This window comes from Rhinopithecus roxellana, chromosome 6 (genome assembly GCF_007565055.1).
Source record: "Rhinopithecus roxellana isolate Shanxi Qingling chromosome 6, ASM756505v1, whole genome shotgun sequence".
In the NCBI taxonomy this organism is placed as follows: Eukaryota; Metazoa; Chordata; class Mammalia; order Primates; family Cercopithecidae; genus Rhinopithecus; species Rhinopithecus roxellana.
In genome coordinates this window covers 93,612,623-93,639,141 of record NC_044554.1, presented here as the reverse complement: position 1 = coordinate 93,639,141, position 26,519 = coordinate 93,612,623, and the positions used below count along the sequence as shown (strand labels likewise).

Here is a 26,519-nt window from a genome sequence, read left to right as displayed (position 1 = left end):
GGAGAATGGCGTAAACCCGGGACGCGGAGCTTGCAGTGAGCTGAGATCCGGCCACTGCACTCCAGCCTGAGCGACAGAGCGAGACTCCGTCTCAAAAAAAAAAAAAAAAGGAAAATGAAAAGGAGGGGAAAACAAACTATATCCATACTCTCTCTGACATTACAGCTCACTTTTTCATGTTCTTTGCACCAGGAATAAAGAGCATTTCCTGGATATCTGCTGCGTTGCCTGGTGCTCACGTCCAGGTTTCAGGTTCAACTATACTCGAGTGAAGGAATAACTGGAGGCAAAAGCTGGTTAAGTTGACTGCCGGTTAGAGGTACTTCAAATTTGGGTGTTCTCCCCTAAATCTCTTACTATTTACTTTTCAAAGTCTTTTAATACATGCTTCATGGACTCAAGCAATTCTGTCCAGGTATAATCACCATGCTCAGGGTAAGTGGGAAAAGTGTATTTACTCTATCCTCCTCAGAACCAGAATCTTCACATCTAATTTTCATAGATGTCATTTATTAAGTGCATATGAGCAAGGCCTATTCTAAGTGCTTCACTTCTCTAACATTTTCCAAACCCCTAAGTTGCATATAAATATAATTACATATTATAATCTTCATTTTATACATAGGAGAACAGATGCTTAGAAAAGATGAAGGACTTTGACAGCGGTCACCTACCTACTAACAAGACTTACAATAGGCCTTAAATATTATACCTTGGATATATTATATTTTGGAGCAGGCAGTTTAAAAACCTGCTCCAAAATCACCTACAGTCCTTCTTAAAACTGAAGTTTCCTCTATCTCACCCCAGACATACTAAAGTAAAATCTTTGGGAATGGTGTTAAATAACATTCCTATGCATACTACATTGAGAACCAATGTATAGTCTCTCCAATAAAAGAAGCCTTCAGTCTACATTACTTTCAAAACGATGTCAATATTCAATATTTCATATAGGAATACCCATTAGGGGTGGCATCCATCAACTTAAAATAGCATACATATGCTCACTTTCTTACTTTGCTGTATCATGGTAAGGAACATTAAGTAGGACGTGTTATGAACAAGATTCACTTTATACACAAGAAGATTTTCTGGAACCTCAGACTGGAACCCAACATTCTTACTCTCATCCAACTCCTTACAATGAAAGCTCGCTGATACAGCTCCTCCCCAAGAATTATCAATCAATCATTATATGAATTATATTTTGGAAAGAGACTAAGCATAAGTCAATTCCAATCATTTGTCACAGACAGTACTGCCACATTTCTCCCCAGGAAGTAAAGCTGTCCCATCTTTCCTGATGGAGCGTACTTGACAAAAAAACAGTTTTGAGGGCCTCACTCTGAAGAATTGGGAACCCCATCTTCTATAAGCCCGGTTTGAATAACAAGGCCCTCAGTAATAAATAAATATGAGTAAAAAAAACAGCTTAGAAGAAATCCACACACTACACGTAACTGGGAAGGGAAGAAAACCTTGCATCAGAATGAAGGAACAGATGATTTTTCTTAGGTAAGAAGGTGTTTAGGACAAGTTTACATGTAAGGGTGTAATTACAAAGATTTGAAAAAGTCAATCAGATTGCAACATTCACACAGGATGCCTAGCTAATAATGTAAATAACTCAAGTATCCTGTACACATAAATCTCCTGAGAATCTCAAAGAGTTTTAAAGACATTGGATTAATGGCTCATAACAGGGATTATCATTCTTAACTTTCATATGGGAAAATCAAGGTCAAGTGTGCCATTCCTAAGGCCCTCCAATAGTCTCCTTTATAAGCAATGTGTTATAACACACCATAACAATAAGTCATATTCCAGTACTAAAACTTCTGACAAATGCTTTGAAATAAGAACCTTTGTTGAAAACTGCTCTTATGGATATTTATGAGGAAGTTCAAAAGTGTTAACTTGATCAGCAGTAATGAATCAAAAATACAAAGAATTCAGTACAGTTATTTTCAAAACTAAAGAGTATGTCAAGCAGTAATTTTCGCTGCCAGGTCCTCCCACCCCCAACCCCACCACTTTCTGGAGAAAGAAAACTCCAAAACATATGGCCCAGGAAGAAAATCTGTACTCGTTTATAGCAATGAACTGGCTTTTACATCTCTACAGTTAGAGTACGCAAATGACTTCACAGGCAACAGCTTCCGTATGTTTCATATTTTTAACATTGACCGTTCATAATAAAGATTCTTTGATCCCAGATCAAATGTTTGAATCGATTTTCCCTACATTTACTCAGAGTCACCATTTAAAAGGCTCCCCTCTTTTCCACCTCAGATGTTTCAGCCCTTCCTGCAATCAGAACTATCTCCATTTGTCACCTTCTCCATGGTTCTTCCCACCCCTTTGCTGTGGTTTTTAGCTCTGCCCCCTAACTTCTCATACAAAAGAGGCACAGTAATAAATAATTTTTGTACATAATAAGTTAACTACAGTAAATGAGATTCAGAATTTCATAGGCGTCATTTTTTTTTTTTTTTTTTTTTTTTGAGACAGAGTCTCCCTCTGTCACCCAGGCTCCAGTGCCATGGTGCAATCTCACCTCACTGCAACCTCTCACTCCCGGGTTCAAGCAATTCTCCTGCCTCAGCTTCCCGAGTAGCTGGGACTACAAAATACCAAAGTCTTGGTAACTCATATAAACATCAAGTAAAGGAAAAGAAAAAAAAGTCTAGTAGGCCAGGTGCAGTGGTTCCACCTGTAATCCTAGAACTTTGGGAGGCTGAGGTAGGGCAGATCGCTTGAGGTCAGGAGTTCGAGACCAGCCTGGCCAGCATGGTGAAACCTCATCTCTACTAAAAACACAAAAATAGCCAGGCATGGTGGCGTGCACTTGTAATCCCAGCCCCTCTGAAGGCTGAGTCAGGAGAATCACTTGAAGCAATGAGGTGGAGGTTGCAGTGTTCCGAGATCACTAAGTCTAATAAATGCTACAAGTTTAGAATATCCCTAAGAATAAATTATTTAAAATGATTACAAGGGCTTTATTTTAAGGCCTTGTTGAGAAGGAACAATTTTAATATAATCTTAATTCCTAAAACCTTGAAACATAAATTCTTCAGAAAGGTACTCATTAAATAAAGGTTAAGTTGAAAAACAGTTTCAAAATTTCCAGTAGTAAATAAAATAAATATGGGAGTAGCTTAACTATATATGGGTCCAATGAATCTGATATAGTAAAAGAAGAAGGTAGAGAAGGAAAGGAAGAAAGGAAGGCAGGAAGGGAAGGAGGGAGGGGAAAAAAGAAAAAAATACCAGCGTTAAAAGTTCCTTTAAAAATGATTTTTTCCCCCATTTTGTTTGGACTGGTAGGCAGGTCAAGTTTTAGGACAATTTAAGCTACTACGATTCTTCATTTTAAAATGCAGTCAGATACCACAAAAAAACACAGAATGCTAATTTGGACTCTGCCTTATCCTTTATAAGCATGAAAATCCTATACTTTTAGGTGCTAACACAGGGGGCCTAAGTTGGTTATGACCTGGGCAAAACTGAATTTTCCCTGGCTTTGTACAAGATCATAGACCAATCCCAATAATTATAGATTACCTTGCACACAGTGGCAAACTGCTGGTTGTTTCCTGCTCCAACTACAATATAGCCATCCTTGGTTTTAAAAGCCTAAAAGAAATAAATACACGGGTAAATATTATTTATATGTTGACAAGACCACAAAAGTTTACTTTAATTTCTAAAATATCTATATAGAAAGCTTGTTCTAAAGCAATGTTATTAATTCAATAACGATTAATTTGTATCTTTTTCATATATGTATATATATAGTATATCTTTTGGGGAATACTATATATATACACACTAGCTAAATGTCAAATATTCAATAGCCACATGTGACTAGTGGCTATTGTATTAGCCAGCACAGACAGAATATTTCCATCATCACAGAACAGATCTCTCTCTCTCAATACATATGTATCTATATATACACACACACACACACACACACACATATACACACACACATATGTATGTATGTGTGTGTGTGTGTGTGTGTGTGTGTGTGTGTGTGTGTGTATATATATATATATTTTATGAAAGGGTCTGGCTCTGTCACCCAGGCTCCCAGGATGGAGTACAGTGGCATGATCTCAGCTTACTGCTCCACCTCCCAGGTTTAAGCAATCCTCCTGCCTCAGCCTCCTGGGTATCTGGGACTACAGATGCATGGCACCATGCCCAGCTAATTTTGTCCTTTTTGTAGAGATGGGGTCTCTATATGTGGCCCAGGCTGGTCTTAAACTCCTGGGCTCAAGATCTGCCCACTTCGGCTTCCCAAAGTGCTGGGATTACAGGCATTAGCCACTGTGCCTGGCCCTTTTTCTTTTATATATGGATAGTTGGTTTCATTTAGATCGTTCTAAGCATTTCCTAGCTCCTCCACTGTTACAACATTTGTCAAAAAAATAAAAAAGAGTGATTCAAAAAAATAAAGAAAATTCATTATAATGTACAAAATAAAATACTGTATCCATTATGGTTTGAATCAGTTAAGAATTTTTTGTTTTATTTTCATTTTTTTCCCTGTAGGGCAAAGAGCATTATAAGGCAAAAAGCATTATGTTTCTACAAAGTGTAAGCAGCATAGATAAAAAGAAGAGAGAAGCAAAGGAAGGAGAAAGGAAGGAAGCGAAGGAAGGGAGGGAGGGAGGGAGGGAAGGAAGGAAGGGAGAGAGGGAGGGAGGGAGGGAAGGGAGGGAGGGAGGAAGGGAGGAAGGAAGGAAGGAAACTGGGAGAGGGAAGGAAAGTGACCTCATGGAGCTACAACGCTTCTTTCAAGAACTCAAATGTAGTATTTTGGGAACTCTTTAATTTTAGTGGCAAAAATGGACACATCAGTATCTCTCTGGATGTCATGTGGCTTATGTACCTAAAAATGTCTGTCCTTTTTTGGTGACAGCTTCCTGTGGACAGCGACAGACACTCTAACCACCAAGTCCTAGCCCCACTGGAGAATGTTTTAGCACTTCCTTCTCCACATATAATCACAATGAAATCACAGGAACCAAATTTTACCCTCAGAAGGCCTCATTCCTACTTCCCCCAAGTAAATGAGCTATTTGAATTGTCATCCTTTCTACGTAAAAACTGCACTGTATCGCCACCTATTTTTTCTTCACTTCCTCCTCCCTTTGAGAAAAAACACTGTTTTTCTTGACTGGACTTACTCCTGGGCTGACGGCCTCCACCTGCATCCTCCAGAACTTGCTTAATCATCTGTAATTTCTTCATTTCCACTGAATCCTTCTCTTCTGCATACATACAGGCTCAGTTCTCCATAAAAATACCATTAACAACAACTGAACAGAATTTTGATCAATTCTGACACCGCTTTCAAGCTATCTTGAATGTTCCTTTGTTTCTTTCATCTATAATGACATAAGACTGCCACCTGCCCTCACTTCCTCACCAAGACTACACTCTAGTGCCCTCTGTCATCAGGATGCTTACTATCACACTGAACTATACTTTTTGACCCCTCTGTATTATTTGGTGCTGTTAACCATTCCCTCCTTCATGAACCTGTCTTATCTTCAGGCTCTGTCCAAGTTCATCTCCTAGCTCTCTGTTTTGCTCCTACCCTTTCTGCAGGATTTTCTTCTCCTGAGCCTTCAGCATTTCTTAAGCATCTGTCTTTGGGCTTTCACTTCACTTGCTTATTATAGTAGCCACTAGCCACTTGTGATCATTAAATTTAAATAAATTGAAATTAAATTAGCCAGTCACTAAAGGTCAAATATTGTGATTCTATTTATATGAAATGTCTAAAATAGGCAAATCCATCAAGACAGAAAAAAACACCTAGTGGCTGCATAAAGCAGTAGAAGCTGGGGGAAGATGGGGAGTGATTGTTAATGAATACAGGGCTTCTTTTCAGGGCAATGAAAATGTTCTAAAATTGACTGATGCTTGCACAACTCTGAATACACTAAAAATCACTGGATTGTGCACTGTAAATGGGTGAATTATATGGTATGTGAAGTACATTCCAATAAAGCTGTTATTAACAATTAACAATTCAGATCCATAGTCACACTAGCTAAATGTCAAGCATTCAATAGCCACATGTGGATAGTGGCTACTGTATTAGCCAGCACAGACACAGAGTATTTCCATCATCACAAAGTTCTTTTATGCAGTGCTGATACAGTGGAACTGGGAGATTGTATTGGTCATGTCTTCATTTCCGTCTTCATCATCCTAACATGATATCTGAAGAATGTCAGGCAATTAATAAATAGTAGGTAAATGCTAATGAATCAACCAAATGATTGCTTCCAGAGAGCACAATGGTAGCTAAAATAGATGTCAAGTAATACATTATAACAAGGTTTTATTCTATTTACATTGTTGCTTGGTTTGGTAAGGAATGCTATTAAGGAGATATCACATAAACTCTTTTAAACATTCTCTCTTGTCCATGAGGGCAAAAGTAAAGTTAGTGTCATAGACAATGCATTAGTGTTCCTCAAACTACAGAAAGAAAATCTGCAACAAAGCTGTGGGTGAGGTACAAAGGATTTAGAGCTGAAGTATTGCAAGGAACCATTGACAACTGTGAAGTTATACAGGTTGTTTGCTTGCTTTTTTGTGGAGAAGGGTGAGGTGGGGGGGTGAATAAGTAAATGTGAAGTAAGAATCTGTGTTGGAACGTATAATGTGAAAAAAGGCTTTACAAATTTTGGATCAGTGACATGTCCAGTAAGTTTATATTTTCTGGGGTGTTCATTTCCTTTTCATAAGTAAAGAAATGCAAATGTTTCCCTGCAGCCTCCAAAATATATTTAAATACATCTTTTAACAATATAAAAGTTTAAAATGTTTAAGAAGCTTCTAGATAGCTGAACATGCAGAGGTTCCTGAAGGATGGCATGCCCTGGAAGGGAATGGAAGCTCCATACCCCTCCCTATACCTTACCCTAAACATCACTTCATCTGGACACTTGTTAATATCCTTTATAATAAACCAGCAAGCATAATAATTTTAAGCAAAGGTAACTAGTCAATAATCATTGAAAAGTGAAGAACTCATGGCAGCTGAACCTCAGAATACAATCAGCCTAAAGATCATCAAATAGATTTTATAAAGATTCAGGTAAGATTAGGGGTTCTTTTTAATAATTATTTGTTCCCTGTTACTGCCACAGTATTTATTTAATAAACATATTTTAAATAAGAACTTTAAAAATAATATGTTATTGAGGACTTCTGCATCAATGTTCATCAGGGATATTGGTCTAAAATTCTTTTTGTTGTCTCTGCCAGGCTTTGGTATCAGGACAATGCCGACCTCATAAAACAAGTTAGGGAGGATTCCCTTTTTTTCAATTGATTGGAATAGTATCAGAAGGAATGGTACCAGCTCCTCTTTGTACCTCTGGTAGAATTTGTCTGTGAATCCATCAGGTCTTGGACTTTTTTGGTGGGTGGGCTATTAATTATTGCCTCAATTTCAGAGCCTGTTATTGGTCTATTCAGGGATTCAACTTCTTCCTCGTTTAGTCTTGGGAGGGTGTAAGTGTCCAGGAATTTATCCATTTCTTCTAGACTTTCTAGTTTATTTGCATAGAGTGTTTATAGTATTCTCTGTTAGTAGTTTGTATTTCTGTGGGATTGGTGATGATATCCCCTTTATCATTTTTTATTGCACCTATTTGATTCTTCTCTCTTTTCTTCTTTATTAGTCTTCTTAGCGGTCTATCAAGTTTGTTGATCTTTTCAAAAAACCAGCTCCTGAATTCATTGATTTTTTGAAGGGTTTTTGTGTCTCTATCTCCTTCACTTCTGCTCTGATCTTAGTTATTTCTTGCCTTCTGCACCAAATCTAGCAGCACATCAGAAAGCTTATCCACCATGATCAAGAGGGCTTCATCCCTGGGATGCAAGGCTGGTTCAACAGACACACATCAATAAACGTAATCCATCATATAAACAGAACCAAAGACAAAAACCACATGATTATCTCAATAGATGCAGAAAAGGCCTTTGACAAAATTCAACAGCCCTTCATGCTAAAAATGCTCAATAAATTCGGTATTGATGGGACATATCTCAAAATAATAAGAGCTATTGATGACAAACCCACAGCCAATATCATACTGAAAGGACAAAAACTGGAAGCATTCCCTTTGAAAACCGGCATGAAACAGGGATACCCTCTCTCACCACTCCTATTCAACATAGTGTTGGAAGTTCTGGCCAGGGTAATCAAGCAAGTGAAGAAATAAAGGATATTCAATTAGGAAAACAGAAAGTCAAATCGTACCTGTTTCCAGATGACATGACTGTATATTTAGAAAACCCCATCATCTCAGCCCAAAATCTCCTTAAGCTGATAAACAACTTCAGCAAAGTCTCAGGATACAAAATCAATGTGCAAAAATCACAAGCATTCCTATACACCAACAACAGACAAAAAGAGAGTCAAATCATGAGTGAACTCCCATTCACAATTGCTTCAAAGAGAATCAAATAACTAGGAATCCAACTTACAAGGGATGTGAAAGACCTCTGCAGGGAGAACTACAAACCACTGCTCAACAAAATAAAAGAGGACACAAACAAATGGAAGAACATTCCGTGCTCATGGAAAGGAAGAATCAATATCATGAAAATGGCCATACTACCCAAGGTAATTTATAGATTCAATGTCATCCCCGTCAAGCTACCAATGACTTTTTTTCACAGAATTGGAAAAAAACTACTTTAAAGTTCATATGGAACCAAAAAAGAACCTGCATTGCCAAGACAATCCTAACCCAAAAGAACAAAGCTGGAGGCATCATGCTACCTGACTTCAAACTACGTATTACAAGGCTATAGTAAGCAAAACAACAAGGTACTGGAACCAAAACAGAGATATAGACCAATGGAACAGAACAGAACCCTCGGGAATAATACCACACATCTACAACCATCTGATCTTTGACAAACCTGATAAAAACAAAAAAGGGGAAACGATTCCCTATTTAATAAATGGTGCTGGGAAAACTGACTAGCCATATGTAGAAAGCTGAAACGGGATCCCTTCCTTACACCTTATACAAAAATTAATTCAATATGGATTAAAGACTTCAATGTTAGACCTAAAATTGGGAGGCCGAGGCGGGCGGATCACGAGGTCAGGAGATCTAGACCATCCTGGCTAACACGGTGAAACCCCATCTCTACTAAAAAAATACAAAAAACTAGCCGGGCGAGGTGGCGGGCACCTGTAGTCCCAGCTACTCGGCAGGCTGAGGCAGGAGAATGGCGTAAACCCGGGAGGCGGAGTTTGCAGTGAGCTGCGATCTGGCCATTGCACTCCAGCCTGGGTGACAGAGCGAGACTCCTTCTCAAAAAAAAAAGAAAACCTAGGCAATACCATTCAGGACATAGGCATGGGCAAGGACTTCATGTCTAAAACACCAAAAGCAATGGCAACAGAGGCCAAAATTGACAAATGGGATCTAATTAAACTAAAGAGCTTCTGCACAGCAAAAGAAACTACCATCAGAGTGAACAGGCAACCTACAGAATGGTAGAAAATTTTTTCAATCTACTCATCTGACAAAGGGCGAATATCCAGAATCTACAAAGAACTTAAACAAATTTACAAGAAAAAAATCAAACAACCCCATCAAAAAGTGGGAGAAGGATATGAACAGACACTTCTCAAAAGAAGACATTTATGCAGACAACAGACACATGAAAAAATGCTCATCATCACCGGCTATCAGAGAAATGCAAATCAAAACCACAATGAGATACCATCTCACACCAGTTAGAATGGTGATCATTACAAAGTCAGGAAACAACAGGTGCTGGAGAGGATGTGGAGAAATAGGAACACTTTTACACTGTTAGTGGGACTGTAAGCTAGTTCAATCATTGTGGAAGACAGTGTGGTGATTCCTCAAGGATCTAGAACTACAAATACCATTTGACCCAGCCATTCCATTACCGGGTATATACCCAAGGGATTATAAACCATGCTGCTATAAAGACACATGCACACATATGTTTATTGTGGCACTATTCACAATAGCAAAGACTTGGAACCAACCCAAATGTTCATCAATGATAGACTGGATTAAGAAAATGTGGCACATATACACCATAGAATACTATGCAGCCATAAAAAAAGGATGAGTTCATGTCCTTTGTAGGGACATGGATGCAGCTGGAAACCACCATTCTGAGCAAACTATTGCAAGGACAGAAAACGAAACACCGCATGTTCTCACTCATAGGTGGGAACTGAACAATGAGATCACTTGGACACAGGGTGGGGAACATCATACACCAAGGCCTGTCATGGGATGGGGGGAAGGGGGAGGGATAGCATTAGGAGATATACCTAATGTAAATGACAGTTAATGGGTGCAGTACAGCAACATGGCAGATGTATATATATGTAACAAACTTGTACATTGTGCACATGTACCATAGAACTTAAAGTATAATTTTTTTTAAAATGAGCTTCTTACAAGAATTTGGGACTTTTTAAGCTTTTTAAGAAGGTTTGGAAACTACCAAATTAAGCCATTTTGCAAGTCTCAACTCCCAGGTAAAGTCTATGAGCTAGATTACCATCAACAACTTTTCTAGTAAAGTAGGCACTAAATGGTCCTATATAAAGACAAAAAAAATAAATAAATAATATGTTATCACTATAGAAAATTGGGGAAGTACAGAAAAATATAAGATGGGAAAAAACTGCATGATATCATCACCCAGAAGAAGCTACTATTAAGTAGCATTCTTCTTTCTAGTTTCTTTGTATGTGCTTTTACATTATTAAGGAAACTACCTTTGAGAGAAATATGATAGAAAAATCATCAGTGAGTGAAATCTAACCTAACTGAGTCCATCTTGTTTCTAATTTCACAAGCTAACTGACTTCTTTAACTTTACAGTCTCTTCCAGAAGCCCTCCTTGCTCAGGGATCAAAACTGCCTTTTAAGACTAATGAAAGCATACAACATTAGCATTATAGGAGGGACTTGAATTCTGCTAAGACATGGCTTAGTTACATGATAACCAGCATTGTTCCCTTGCTTACCTTTCTATAAGGATTTACTATTTCAGAAGTCAAAAGGTGTGTGACTTCCTAATTGCTCCTACGGATAACATCACTATCGTCAAAACCTCCTAAGATTGGTATTTGAGATATTTTTCAGACTTTGGCATTCTGGTGAATGACTTAACTCTACCCAGACCCGTGAGTCATAGGAAGGATCTAATACAACCAGTCCTGAGACCCCCACCCAGAAACTCACTCAGAGTACTAAGATAATTTGGACACTGCTAAGATTTCATCCCCAACCAATCAGCAGCACCCAATCCCTCTCCCTTAGCCTGCCAAATTACTCTTTAAATCACTAAACTCCAAGCTGTTTGGGAGGCCGACTTGAGAAATGTCTCCCATACTTCCAAACTCCCATACTCCCATACTTCCCATACTTTCTGGCCCTGTGATTATTGAACTCTGTCTCTACTGTAACACTTGTTTCAGCAAATTGGCTCCATCTCTGCAACAGGCAAGAAGAACTGGTCGGGCAATTACATGAATACGTTACTATACATGAATTTCTAGACTGCATTTTTTTTCATTTAACATCCTATCACAAGCATTTTTAAATAGCATTGTTTTTAATGACACAAAATATCATTTTCAAAATTTGCTTCAACATTCTAAGTTCTTTTAAACTGGAGGGTTTTTTTTTTTAGTTTGTTTTGTATTCAAATCAAGCCCTAATTCATATGTTAATATCACAAATAAAAAAAATATTAAATTTCATATTGAAACTCTGAAGAAAATGTCTGGCCCAACTAAGATCCTTAAAAAGCCAACCTTACCCCAGTAAGGCCTGGAAGATAAAATAGAAAAATGAATCCCACCCAAGACATTTATTAATAATTAACCTGTATGATACTAGACAACTTACATAATTTAAGAGTCTCAGTTTTTACACTCTAAAATACGAATGATCAGTAATTACCTTTAAAATTATTTTGACTAAGTTCATAAAGTACATTGATTCATGTATTTGGCAAATATTTGTTGATATAACTTAGTATGTGCTAGGCTCTGGGTAGAATGGGTAGAAAATGACAAGACAAATGAGACATACATTCTAATAAAGTACCAGACACTACTCAAACATTCACATAAGTAATTATAAACAGTGACAGGCACTGGAAAAGAAAAGTACAAAACCCAATGAGGTATTTTTGTTTGTTTCTTTGTTTTTTTAAGAGACAGGGTCTCTCTCTGTCACTAACTGGTATAATCCTAGCTCACTGCAGTCTCAAACTGCAGTTTGAGATCCTCCTCACACAGCCTCCTGAGTAGCTTAAGAGATCCTCCTCACACAGCCTCCTGAGTAGCTAGGACTACTCAGATGGAGTCTCATTGTGTTGCGCAGGCTGGTCTCAAAATCCTGGCTTCAAGCAATCCTCCAATCTCAGCCCTCCAAACAATGAGATCTTAGGATAGGTGGACCTAATGTTGTCTTAGTTGGGAGCTGTGAAGCCAGGAAAGAGTCCCTAGAAAACTGATCCTAGAAAAGTCCCTAGAAAAAGATTGAGATGGTAAAATTTACTGACTTGGTAATGGCTTGAATATCATGGTTGAGAGTTGAAATCTAAGGGAGAAAAAGGTGTCATGGATGATGCTTAAGTTTTTAAGGAGCTTTTGAGATAGTCCAGTGACAAGTTCACATGAGTAAGACTTGGGTACCAGGTGAAAGTCTTAACTGTGGATAAAAAGTTGGCTGGGTGCAATGGCTCATTCCTGTAATCCTGGCACTTTGGGAGGCCAAGGCAGGTGGATCACTTAAGTCCAGGAGTTTGAGACCAGCCTGGCCAACATTAGCGAAATACCATCTCTACTAAAAATCCAAAAATTAGCCGGGCGTAGTGGTGCATGCCTGTAGTCCCAGCTACTCGGGAGGCTGAGGCAGAAGAATTGCTTCAACCCAGGAGGCAGAGGTTGCAGTGAACTGAGATCAGGCCACTATACTCCAGCCTGGGCAACAGAGCAAGAATCTGTCTTAAAAAAACAAAAAACAAACAAACAAAAAACTTGACTCATTTGCTTATTATCTATAATTGAAGTCATCACATGGACCAAATCATTTAGGAAGAAAGTTCACACCACAGAGTAGAAAAAAAAGGAGTTACGTGAGGGGTCTGAAGGCCTTTCTCATTTGAAATCCAGGCCGAAGAGAAGTACTCAGAGAGTAAGATGAGGACTGAAGAATGCCTACAAAGTAGACTTCCATTACATCAGCAAGAGGTGTCTGGTGTCATCATGAGAACAGAATGCAGTTTGGAGTGAATCACGGACTCCATAACTGTTAAGGAAAGGGAGCAAGCACATGCAGACATCTGTCTGAGCAGTCTGGCTGTGAAGCACAGGGATGAACACGGACTGAAAGCACAGCATGAGCATGGCTGCAGATGGAGGTCCCATGTGGAGGAGGACTCACGAAGTTCCCACTGGATGCTTCTACCTTCTTATTCACTGAGAGAAGATTGGGGAGATAGGAGAACGAAAGACTGAAAAAGGGTGGCGAAGTTCTGATGTATCACTGAAGACAGTGGCAGAGTACCGGGACCAGTGAACACAACTGGGATACTGACATTCTGAGAGCTCAACCGAGTGACTTTCTCCATCATCTCTCAGTTATCCAGACATAGACTGAAGTATATTTACATTCACTAGCTTTAGGGTGTTGCCAGATGGATATGACAAAAAGATATATGTGTAGGAAAGTTAGCCAGAATATTACTGAGCAATGAGCCACGGACTAGCTGTATAAGGGAGAAAGCGGTAAAGATAGGAGGAGATTATGACTAGGCATGGGGAGGTGTGCCAGTGGGTCAGAAGTCCTGATGAGGTCTAGGAGTAGTCATGACGGGAGTAGTTGAATAAGTAAGGTGAAAGAACAAGAGACGATGGATGGTTAGAATGTAAAATGCTTCAATCAGTGATTACAGAAGTGAGGCGGGTTCAGGTTATGCCTAGAGATCCAGTATGAAGTACATAAAATAGTTGCTGCTATGAGACAGCAACAACACTCTCTCTCTCTCTCTATATATATATATATACACATATATTTCTATATATATACTTTCTATGTATATACAGTAGTATAGTATATTATAATTATGATATAGTTACTACTGTACTTGGTCCCACAAGAAAGGAACTCTTCAGTGAATTCTAAGCCCTTAGGTCCTGACTCCCAGGCCCTCACTGACCCTGCAAATCACTCCTCCTTCTCTTCTCTTCATTCTGTTGGTTGCCTAAAAGAAAGCAAACCAAGTGATAACATGCGGTGCACACACACCACTAGCAGATTTTTTATCACAGGGAGAGCTCAAACCATAAGCAGCGAATTGGGCTGTGAACAGTCAGGACTGGAGTGTGTCTCCTGTAAGAAATTCAAGCCTCAGAAGGAAAGAAACAATTGCTTCTGAACGAAATGATGTGGGGAGACAGCAGCAAGGGCAAGTGTCTAGAATTTTTAAAGGGCAAGGCCAAAACCAAGCCTTGCCTCACAGGAGACCAGATTGTATTACTCCTGAAGAAAGACATCCTTCTCACTAGGAGCTGTGCACATTCAGGCACAACAAGATTAACTGATAGGGAAACCAAACACAAATGCACATTTTCATCACATGCTTAGCATGGTAAACCTCCTCTCCTGGAGAGGGAGATCTTTTTCAAGACTGAGAAAATAATGATGGGTCAAGGAATTTGATGACACAACAAAACTAAAGAACTTCATGATCAAACTAGGAGACACAAAAAGAGAAGCGAATGGAGGTTCAGTGTGTAGTTTCTCTATTTAGAGCAGCTCCACACAGAAGGTGCAACCACCCCTGAGACATAAGATACAGAAGTGCAGACTGTGGAGCAGATGTGAAGGCGGGGAATTGAGAAGGTCAATTGAGAATTTCTGCTGCTCCTGGAATTTTCTACTCCTTCCCAGGGACTTTGCTTTCCAGGCTTCCAGGCATGTTAGCCTCATTTGATGACATCCTAATTATAAAGCTGACTAAAGATGAAAACATAGGGGTTTCAGAAGCCCATGTCAACACAATATATCATATAATCAAGTGGGAAAAGAAAAAATGTACAACTGGAAGTTCCTGTGTTATCTTCTTAAGTTACTTTATCAGTGCATCTAGTATTTTCCCTGTCCTAAATAAAATACAAAAATTTAGTAATATGTCTACTTCAAAACAAGAGCATAAACTTCAAGCCTTCCTGGGGCTACTTACTTTTTAACAAGATTTTCTTCCACAAAAGGTAACCGTTGCTAAATGACTTCATCATCCACTGGAAAAAGACATTCCATGAAGTTTAACTCACTGCCATGAGAATGTTTTCTGGAATGCCAAGCAGTTATTGACTTCTGGGTCTGTGCTAGTATATCATGACAAACATAGAGCAGTATTTCCTACCGCTGACAGTTCAGTTCACCTTATGGCACTGGAACTGGGCTGAGCCAGATGGCAACGAGGCACAGATTGCTTACAAATCAAGAACAGTGTCATCTACGGATGGAACAATGCCACAAATGGTAGATGAGCTATGGAGTCTCCAACTTCACCTACTACCAATTTGGCATTGGCAGGACAATTTTTACATGGAACAAACCATGTTGAGAGCTCACTGCTAAATATAAGCCCTTGCTTTGAATTACGTAATTCTAGAGTAGCCTTGAAAGCAACATTAAATACTGATGATTTCCTGCACCAGATCCAGGCCAGGTTTTGCTAATTGCATGATAGGAAGTTGGAATGCTCACATATATCCTTGAGGTTCCTCAAATAAATTAAATTTTACTTCCAATCCAACACATCTAGGATTTTCAATCACTCCATTTCTGATACTGGGTGTGGAGGTAATGATAAGGAGGGAAACGGGCAACTGCCTCAAATATTTTCTATTGTTTACATGTTGTCAATGGATTTTATTTTTCTTATAAAGAAAACTTTTTATGAAGAAAGCCTGCTGTTATTCAAGAAGGTAGTTATCATGTATCTTGGGCACAAGGTAAAACGACACATAGAGTTTTTCTTCCTGAGGAATATAGGCCAAAAACTGATTTTAAGAAAACCGAACTAACTGTATTATAAAGAATGCTAAGCCAGATTATTTTGAACAGCCTACCAAAAGCAGCTACTGCTTTATAGAAACTACACAAAAAATGCTAGACAAGAGACCATATTGATTTTTCAGGAACACCCCAAGGTAAAAATTCCTTGAGCATATGAAATATTTTTAAGTACTTTTTGTTGTATCTCAAACATGTTACAACAACCACAGTTCTGTACCATCTATGTACCATATATGAAAATATCATTTCTGACAAAGCCTACATTTACCTCAGACTAAAGGCATTTATAGAACAGAGCTTTAGTCAAGCTGTCACCACATTTCACTACCTACTAAGCAAAGAATCAAGCTAGAAAAAAATAGTAACTATAGTTACAATAAAAATATTCTAAATCGGCTTATATAGTGTATTGCCAATAATGTTTCCCAAGCATATCTGTTTATCATATCTCTGGATTTATCAATGACAAAACACAGGGCATACATAGTGAGACAGAGATTGGGGGAGGCCCTGAAAGTAGGCCCGCCGACTAGACCTAAAGTGGCATTAGAGTACAGGCCCAGGTGACAGCAGAGTTTCATCCCAGAGTATGTAAAATTTGAACAAGTGTGGTACTAGGAAGCAGTCATGGCTGAGTATGGTGTCTCAAGCCTGTAATCCCAGCACTTTGGGAGGCAGAGGTGGGAGGATCACCTGAGGTCAGGAGTTTGAGACCAGCCTGGCCAGCATGACAAAACCCTGTCTCTATTAAAAATACAAAAATTAGCTGCGTGTGGTGGCATGCACCTGTAGTCCAGCTACTCGGGAGGCTGAGGCAGGAGAATTGCTTGAACCCAGGAGGCAAAGGTTCCAGTGAGCCAAGATTGTACCACTGCACTCCAGACTGGGTAACAGAGCAAGACTCCATCTCAAAAAAAAAAAAAAAAAAAAGAAAAGAAAAGCAGTCAGCAAGATAAAGTATGGCATATGGGAGATGAAAAATTTTGATAGCAAAAGTCCTGAAACCCACAGTAGTTAAATGGCCCAAAAGACATATAGAGAGTCACAGGCTGCAGGATCCCAGCTATGAGGATGAGGCTCAGAAACTCAGCACCAAATTCTCATATAAGGAATTGTGATAGCAAGGCAAAGGGTGGAGGGAAAGGAACCAGACAGTTAACTCAATGAGAAACTCAGAGAATATAGGCAAAAGCAGAAGCCCAAGCCATTGAACAAAGGCAGAGCAAGCATGGAGAGTGATCTCTGGGGAGGGCAGGTGGCTGAATGTCAGATAAGAGCAACTTAAATGCTAGTTCAAGGTGCTAGTTAGTTAAGCGTCTAAGACAGTATCTGGGATATTAGAACCCAATAAATTTTTTAAATCAATGTCAATGTGTCACAGCAATCTAGGCAATTCAGGAAATATGAGACATTATAAGGCTTGGTGGCAAAACTGTAAGCATAAAATAGAGGAGAGTTTCAGGGAATCAAAGATAAGGACCAACTGAAAAAGGCAAGCATGCTAAGAATAGATTCCCCAAACAAACTTCCTTCCTCTTCCTCACAGATGATCACCCAAGTTTAAGGGAGAATATTAGTTAAAATGAGATGCTGAATATACTTCTATCAGGATTTATAGGTATGTCCTATAGTAGGAACAACGAGGACCTCAGTCCCTCTTATTAGGTACTTCTCATTCTTCTTACCATGCCCAAACGTTGGCCTTGAAGTATACAGGGTCAGCCTTTGTACCCTTTCCACATAGCTACTACCAAGTAATGGGATATACACTGATAATAAAATATATTTGCCATCCAAATTTGGGTTCCTGTACAGAAGGTTGGAATCTAAAGTATACAGACTCTCAAAACATCTTTTGGCTTGGCAAACTATGGGAAGTGTGAATGGCTACTCGGCTCATTCAGCAGAAAATGAGTCCTTATGGGAGGGTCGTGCTGACCCACAGCAGCAGGTGAAATTCTCATGGAGTAACCAAGTATTAAAACAAGTCAACTCCAGGGTCAGAAAAAGCACAGGGGAAGGTTCTATCTGATAAATGTACAGACATTTATAACTGAAAAATGTGATGGAAAAGGTAGCAGGCAAGAAGCACCAGGCAGGACCTTGATGAGACTGCCATATTCCAGGGTCTGGACTTGTTCTTTATAGGACTACCTGGAAGCCTAACTCAAGGCATCTAAAATGCATGTGAGATGAAGATAGATACCACAAGGATAAATTACTACTATATGATTAGAAAGAACTATATTATAAGCCACAATACTTAAAGACTATATGACTAATTCTCTTCTTGAGAAACTAAGAAGGTAAAAGATCACAGACACGAGCATGGTTTAAGTTCTTCCTTCTCAAGTCCCCATGAATCTGGATATGAAGTTCAGCCTGAATCTGCCAGTGAAAAAAACATTAGACCATTCTGTGTGTGACTGTAAGAAGAGAAAACAATAGGGCCAGGCTTATTCAACAGAAGGAACCATGATAAATTGCGAGAAGATTAAGGTCTCCAAATGTACCTCAACCATTTGAACTCTATGAAATATAAGAAAAAACAAGATACTATCTGAATAGTATTCTGTACATACCTTTCAATCATTAGTTACTCAAAAGAATTGGACTCACATGGGCACATCTACCATGATTAAGGTCATGAGAGTGTTATGTAAGGTTTGCAACAAAATTTAGACCAATTAGGAAGTTATCCCTTCCAAAGTAAGTTAATAGCAGAACAAATGGGAACATTCCTCCAAAACAACACGAAAAAACTTTAGTAAGTCATCCTAGTAGGTCACAAGGTGAAGAAAGCAATAATTATTTCCAGATCTCTAAAACCACTTATGATAACACATGTGGTATGCATCTGCCCACCCCAAAGTTATTATAACAGGTTATAACAGTTAAAAGATCAAGGTAGCCAAGAAATTCTGTTTTATTTTAGAGTTCATTTATCTGTGTGAGTAATTGTTATATTTCAGTTTCTCTGGGATTCCTGTTCTATAAATAAAGGTGGAAAAAATGTAAATATTTTTATGCACAATAACAGAATGTGCTGCAAATAATTTATCTTTGCATGCCTCCCCAAATACTATAATTCTTCATCCCAATTACATTAGCTATGTTTAATTTGTATTCCACCCCAAACATCTTGAAGAAGCAGCTCTATACATCATGCAACTGAGCATTCCTCTTCCCTGGTTGAACAGAATAGTGTGAGCATCATTTCCATGCCAGCCAGTAGGTTTACTTGGCACAAATCAACGGCATCAGCTTGAAGATTCAAAAGGAAACAGGAAGGTGGAGATGAGATGGCCATATTCGGCTTAATAAGTAAGTCTGAAAGACTAACAAAGACTAAAACTCAGACCAGACTACAAAATAGAAAATGGACTAAGCAACTGCCTCATTCCTAATGGCATCTTACATCTTGTGAATCTCAATTGTATGTGACATACTTTTCGAAACATGTGGATATCAACAAGAAGTTATAAGACAAAAAAAAAAAAAAAAAAAAAAAAACAAGAAAACATGACCCAATCAAAGGACCAGAATAAATTTCAACAAACCAACCTAAAGAAGCAGAGGCATATTAATTAACTGACAAATAATTCAAAATAATCATCATAAGGATGTTCAATGGCCTCAGGAAAATGATACATACACAAAGTGAGAAGCTCCACAAGGAAACAGAACACAGAATGAAGAACCAGACATTTTGGACCTGAAGAAAACAATCCCCGAATTGGAAAACTGACTACAGAGAGTCAATAGCAGACTTGATCAAGCATAAGAAACATTCAGCAAATTCAAAGATGGGTCACTGTAAATTATCCCATCAAGGGAGCAAAAAGAAAAAAGAATGGAAGAAGAGAATAAAGCCTAGGGACTTACAGAATACCATCAAGTGGATCCATATGCACATTATAGAAGTTCACAAAGAAGAAGGAGAGAGAGAGAGAAAGGATAAAGTACTTATTTGAAGAAATAATGGTTAAAAACTTCCCAAATTCAGGGAAGGAAATAGACGTCCAGATTCAAGAAGCCCAAAACTCATGAACTAAAATAAACACAAAGCAATCTACACTGGAATACACTGAAATCAAATCGTACAAAAGGAGAAAGACAAGACAAGAGGAGAAAGGACAAGACAAAAGGAGAATTTTGATTTTATTGAGAGGGAGTCTCACTCTGTCACCCAGGCTGGAGTGCAGTGGCACAATCTCGGCTCACTGCAACATCCATCTCCCAGGTTCAAGCAATTCTCCTGCCTCAGCCTCCCGAGTAGCTGGGATTACAGGTGCCCACCACCACACCCAGCTAATTTTTGCATTTTTACTAGAGACGAGGTTTCACCATGTTGGTCATCCTGGTCTTGAACTCCTGACCTCGTGATCCACCCACCTCGGCCTCCCAAAGTCCTGGGATTACAGGTGAAAGCCACCGCACCTGACCAAGGAGAATTTTGAAAGCAGCAAGATAAAATTGACTCATTATGTACAAGAGAGTCTCTATAAGACTATCAGTGGGTTTGTTCAGCAGGAACCTTGCAGACCAGAAGGGAATAGGATAATGTATTGAAAGTGCTGAAAGAAAAATTCTAACCAAGAATACTATGTCAGCAAAAATGTCCTTCAAAAATGAGGAAATCTACAGAAGGAAAGTTCCTCAACATAATAAAAGTCACTTCCCTTTTGAAAAACTCATAGGTAAAATTATAATCAATTGGGAAAAACTGAATGTTTTCCACTAAGATCCAAAACAAGGCAAGGATGCCCAATCTCATCACTTCTATTCAACATAGTACTGAAAGCACTAGAAAAAACAGACAAGAAAAAGAAACAAAAGACATCCACATCATAACACAGGAAGTAAAAATAGCTCTATCTGCAGATAACATAACCCTATATGGGAGAAGAAAAAACAACATTGATTCCACCTAAAAGAAACTATTACAACTAATACACAAATTCAGTAAAACTGTAGGATATAAAATCAACAAACAAAAACTATCAGCATTTTATACACAAATAACAAATTAAAAAGAAATTTTAAAAATCCCATTTATGACAGCATAAAAAATAAAATATCTAAATAGAACTAATGCTGAGAATGCCAATAAAATACAAACTGACCTTTAAAGAGTTTACAATTTACAATAATTTACAAATTTACAATTTACAATAGCATGAAAAGCAACAAAATATTTAGGAATAAATTTAGCAAAGGCAGTGAAAGAACTCTACACTGAAAATTGTAAAATACTGCTTAAAGAAATTGAAAACAGAATAAAAGAAAATATAGCCTATGCTCATGGATAGAACAATGAATATTGCTAAAATGTACATGCTGCCCAAAGCAATCTACAGATTCAATAAAATTCCTATCAAAATCCCAATGACATTCTTCATAGAAATAGAAAAAAAAAAATACTAAAATTCATATGGAACCATAAAAGACCCCAAATAGCCAAAACAATTCTGAGACAGAAAACAAAGTTGGAAGCATCACACTTCCTGATTTAAAATTTTATTACTAATCTATAGTAATCAAAACACTAGGACACTGCCTTAAAAACAGACACACAGACCAGTGGAAAATATAGACAGCCCAGAAATACTGAATAATACCAAACATATGCTTTCAACTAATTTTTCCCAAGGGCACAGAGAAGACAAAATGGGGAAAGGATAGTCCATTCAATAAATAGTGCCAAGTAATTCAGTATCCATGGGCCATTATCTTTTTTTTGAGACAAAGTCTTACCCTATTGCTCAGGCTGGAATGTAGTGCTGTGATCTCAGTGCACTGTAACCTCCGTCTCCTGGGTTCAAGAGATTCTTATGCCTCAGTCTCCTAAGTAGCTGGGATTTATGGGCATGTGCCACCACGCCCGGCTAATTTTTGTATTTATTTTATAGGGTTTCACCATGTTGGCCAGGCTGGTCTCGAACTTCTGACCTCCAGTGATCCACCCACCTCAGCCTCCCAAAGTGCTGGGATTACAGGCATTAGCCACAGTGCCTGGCCCACAAGCCATTAACTTATCCCTCAAAAAAATAAACTGAAAATCAGTATAAGACCTAAATATAAGATCAGAAACTCTAAAACTCCTAGAAGAGAACATAGGCAGTAATTTGTTTGATATCACACCAAAAACTAAGGCCCCAAAAGCAAAAATAAATAAATTAGACTACATCAAACTTAAAAGATTCTGCATAACAAAGGAAACAATAAACAAACAGACCAGCAACTTACAGATTGAGAAAACAATCTATGCAAACCATATATCTGATAAGGGGTTAAGATCTAAAATTCATAAAGAGTTCACACAACTCAATAATGGAAAACAACCTGATTTTTAGAAGACAAAAGGCTTGAACAGATATTTCTCCAAATATATAAAAATAGCCAACATGTACAATAAAAGGTGCTCAAAATCATTAATCATCAGGAAAATGCAAATTGAAGCCACTATGAGATACTGCCTTATACCCACTGAGATAGCTACTATCAAAATGTCAAAAGAAAACAAATGTTGGTAAGAGTGTGGACGAAGGAGAACTCTTGTATACCATTGGTGAAAATATAGATTGGTACAGCTGTTATGAAAAGCAGTATGGACATTTCTTCAAAAATTAAAAATAGAACTAGCATATGATCCAGTAATCCCTCTTCTGAGCATATACCCAAAGGAAATGAAATCACCATCTTGTAACGGTATCTACACTTCCATGTTCATTGCAGCATTAGTCACAATAGCCAAATATGGAAACAATCTAACGTTCATTGATCAGCAAATAGATAAAGAAATGGTAGTACCTACACAAAATATTATATTGTTCAGCTTTTAAAAAAGAACAAGAACTTGCCAAATGCCACAACTTAGATGAGCCTGGAGGATATCATGCTAAGTGAAGTAAGTCAGACACAGAAAGAAAAATATTGCATCATCTCAATACATGGGATCTAAATTTTTAAAAATCCAATTATATACAGAGATACAGAAAAAAAGAGAGGGTACTATGTGTGAAGGTTAATATTGAGTGTCAACTTGATTAGATTGAATGATGCAAAATATTGTTCCTGGGTGTGTCTGTGCAGGTATTGCCAAAGGAGATTAACATTTGAGTCAGTGGGCTAGGAGAGGCAGACCCACCCTCATTGGTGCGCACCATCTCATCAGCTGCCATTGCGGCTAGGATAAAATCAGGCAGAGGAATATGGAAGGACTAGACTGGCTGAGTCTTCTGGCCTCCATCTTTCTCCCGTGATGGATGCTGCCTGTCCTCGAACACTGGACTCCAAGTTCTTCAGCTTTTGTACTTTTGAACCTCTTTGATCACAGACTGAAGGCTGCACTGTCAGCTTCCCTACTTTTGAGGTTTTGGGACTTGAACAGGCTTCCTTGCTCCTCAGCTTATAGACAGCCTATAGTGGGACTTCACCTTGTGATCGTGTGAGTCAATACTCACTAATAACCTCCCCTTTATATATACATCTATCTTATTAGTTCTGTCCCTCTAGAAAACCCTGACTAATACACCAAGCATGGGAAGAAGGGAAGGCAATACAGAGATGCAGTTCAGAGGATATAAAGTAGCAAATATATAGGATTAACAAGTTTAGAGATCTAATGTACAACATAAATACTACAGATAATAAAATTGTACTGTATATGAGATTCATGCTAAATGTGTAGATTTTAGCAGCTCTTGCCACAATAACAAAAAAATCGGTAATTATGTGAGATGATGGATATGTTAACTTGCTTCACTATAGTAACCATTTTATTCTCTATATGTATCCCATAACATCATGCTGCATACCTTAAATATACACAATTAAAATTTTTATTTTAAAAAGAAAAAAAGGAGGAGAAATAAGAACTGTCCCAGATAAAAGCTGAGGGAATTCTTTACTACTAGACCTGCCTTACAAGAGGTATCCCTTTAAAATCTACCTTAAATGGAGTCCACCAAGGTAAAAGGAAAGGACATTAGATAGCAATATGAAACAGTGTGAAAGTATAAAGCTCACTGGCAAACATATAGACAAAGAATACTGTAATACTATACATTGGTATGTAAACCTTTTAATGCTGGTAAAGAAGTTAAAAGCTATAAGCATAAAAAACAACTATGACTATAAAAATAGGTTAATGGATACACAATATAAAATAGGTGTAACGTGTGACATCAATCACATAAATGGGTGGAGACAATATAGTTTCAGTATGCAATTAAAGTTATTGTCAGCTTAATATGTATTATGTTTTACATAAGGCCCATAGAAGATACACACACACACACACACACACACACACACAGCAGAGAGAGAGAGACAGAGAGAGAAACTGAACATGTCACTACAGAAATCAATTAAACACAAAGGAATATAACAAGACAGGAAAACATGGGGATAAGCTACAAGCCAGGCAGAAAACAATTTAAAAGTGATAATAGTAAGTCCTTCCCTATCAGTAATGACTTTAAATGTCAATGAATTAAACTCCCCAATCAAAAGACAAAAAAGTGCCTGAATTCCAATTTTCAAAAATCCAGCTATATGCCATCCACAACAGACTCATTTTAAATTTAAGAACACACATAGGCTGGAAGTGAATGGATGAAAAAAGGAATTTCATGCAAATGTCAACTAAAAGAGGGCAGAGGTAGCCATACTTACATCAGCAAAATAGATGTTAAGTCAGAAACTGTCACAAGAGACAAAGGGTCAATTTATCAGGAAGATATAGCAATTATGAAAATATATGAAACAAGCACTGATGGAGCAAAAGGAAGATAAAGAGGACACCACAATAATACTAGATTTCAATAACCTGTTTTCAATCTCGAATAGAACATTCAGATAGATAAGAGGAAACAAGACTTGAAGAATACTACGGAATAAATGTACCTCACAGGCATATATAGAGAGCCTCCTACCCTGCATCAGAATACACATTCTTCTCAAGCACCACTGGAATATTCTCCAGATTATGTTAGGTCATGAAACAAAATATCCAAACCATATCACTCCCCATCTTCCTTCTTTGTCTCTCCCTTCCCAGATGTCATATCCTGCATTACAATTGGAAGGCCTCTCTGCCTATTCCTGCTCCACAGGAATTCCTCCCAGTGAGCCCCCGGCACGGGTAATTCAGCCTTGGCGTCTTCTGCTTCTCGGAGAACCCAAACACTACAATGACTGGTTATGAGGTTAAAATAAAAACCGAGGTGGAACTAAACACTGAAAAACAACAATATGCAAACTGAGGAATGAGTGGAGTTCACATTGCTCATAATGTTTGAAAGGAACATAAAGACTTAACTATTTAACAGTTAAAGTTTTTTAAAGTAATCACTGAAAAATAAACAGAATATACAATGTCCACACTATGTTAAGGGGGAAATGACATTGACTTTGAAGTCGGACAGAGCTGAGTCTGAATCCCGGTATTGCCACTTACTTAGCAGTGTGACCCTAGACGAGTCACAGAACTTTAGTTATGTCTTCTATAATATATAAATAGTGACCATCTTATAGAACTTTGTGATAATTATCCGTAGAGGATCATAATTATTACCACTTGTTTTCATAAAATAAACCCAAATCCCCTAACCAGACATTTGGAACTCCCCACGGTTTAATCCTGATTAGCCTATCCAATCTCACTGCTTAAAATTCCTAGACATACATGTCTCAATCAAAATTTAAAATGTGCTATTCTTGGCTGTGTTGTATGGCTCATGTCTGTAATCTCAATGCTTTAGGAGGCTGAGGAAGGAGGATCAATTGAGGTCAGTAGTTCAAGACCAGCCTGGTCAATAGGGTAGAGACTTTGTCTCTTAAAAAAAAATGTTTAAAAATTAGCTGCATGCTTGTAATTCTAACAAGTTAACAAGTCAGAAGGATGAGGCAGGAGGATTGCTAGAGTCCAGCAGTTTGAGGTTACAGTAACTTATGATTGCAACACTGCACTACGGCTTGGGTGACAGAGCAAGACCCTGTCTCTTAAAAAAAAATTAAAAATTAAAAGATAATAAATTAAATGTGCCATTCCTAAAATATATATATTCTTTTCTACTTCTATACCTTCTACTCATACTTTATCCCCAACTATTTCCATTAACTTTCACTTATCATAAACCCAGAGATTCTATAGTGTTATAAAACCTTAAGGGCCTGAGATCCAATTCCAGAATCCCCACAGTGTGGCTGTCCTCCATCTACGGAAACACCTTCAGTAATGTAAAAGTCAATATCATCCAAAGTAACCAAGTTCTTAAACAGATATTTCTGCTCATCTGAAGAGGTGCTTTATTTTAAATTAAAATCAGCCTCTACGTAACTTCTCTTCCTGGAAGTAGTTTT

General features: G+C 38.1%; 1 protein-coding gene across 3 annotated transcripts in view; it reads right to left on the bottom strand.

The window, feature by feature from the left end:
- Positions 1 to 26,519, bottom strand: part of SUGCT (succinyl-CoA:glutarate-CoA transferase) — a 737,208-nt gene that overhangs the window by 427,087 nt on the left and 283,602 nt on the right. For all 3 annotated transcript variants that reach the window (XM_010364257.1, XM_010364259.1, XM_010364258.1), the window contains one exon: positions 3,568 to 3,639. In XM_010364257.1, coding sequence (XP_010362559.1) covers positions 3,568 to 3,639 — 72 coding nt within the window. The remainder of the gene's footprint in view (positions 1 to 3,567; positions 3,640 to 26,519) is intronic.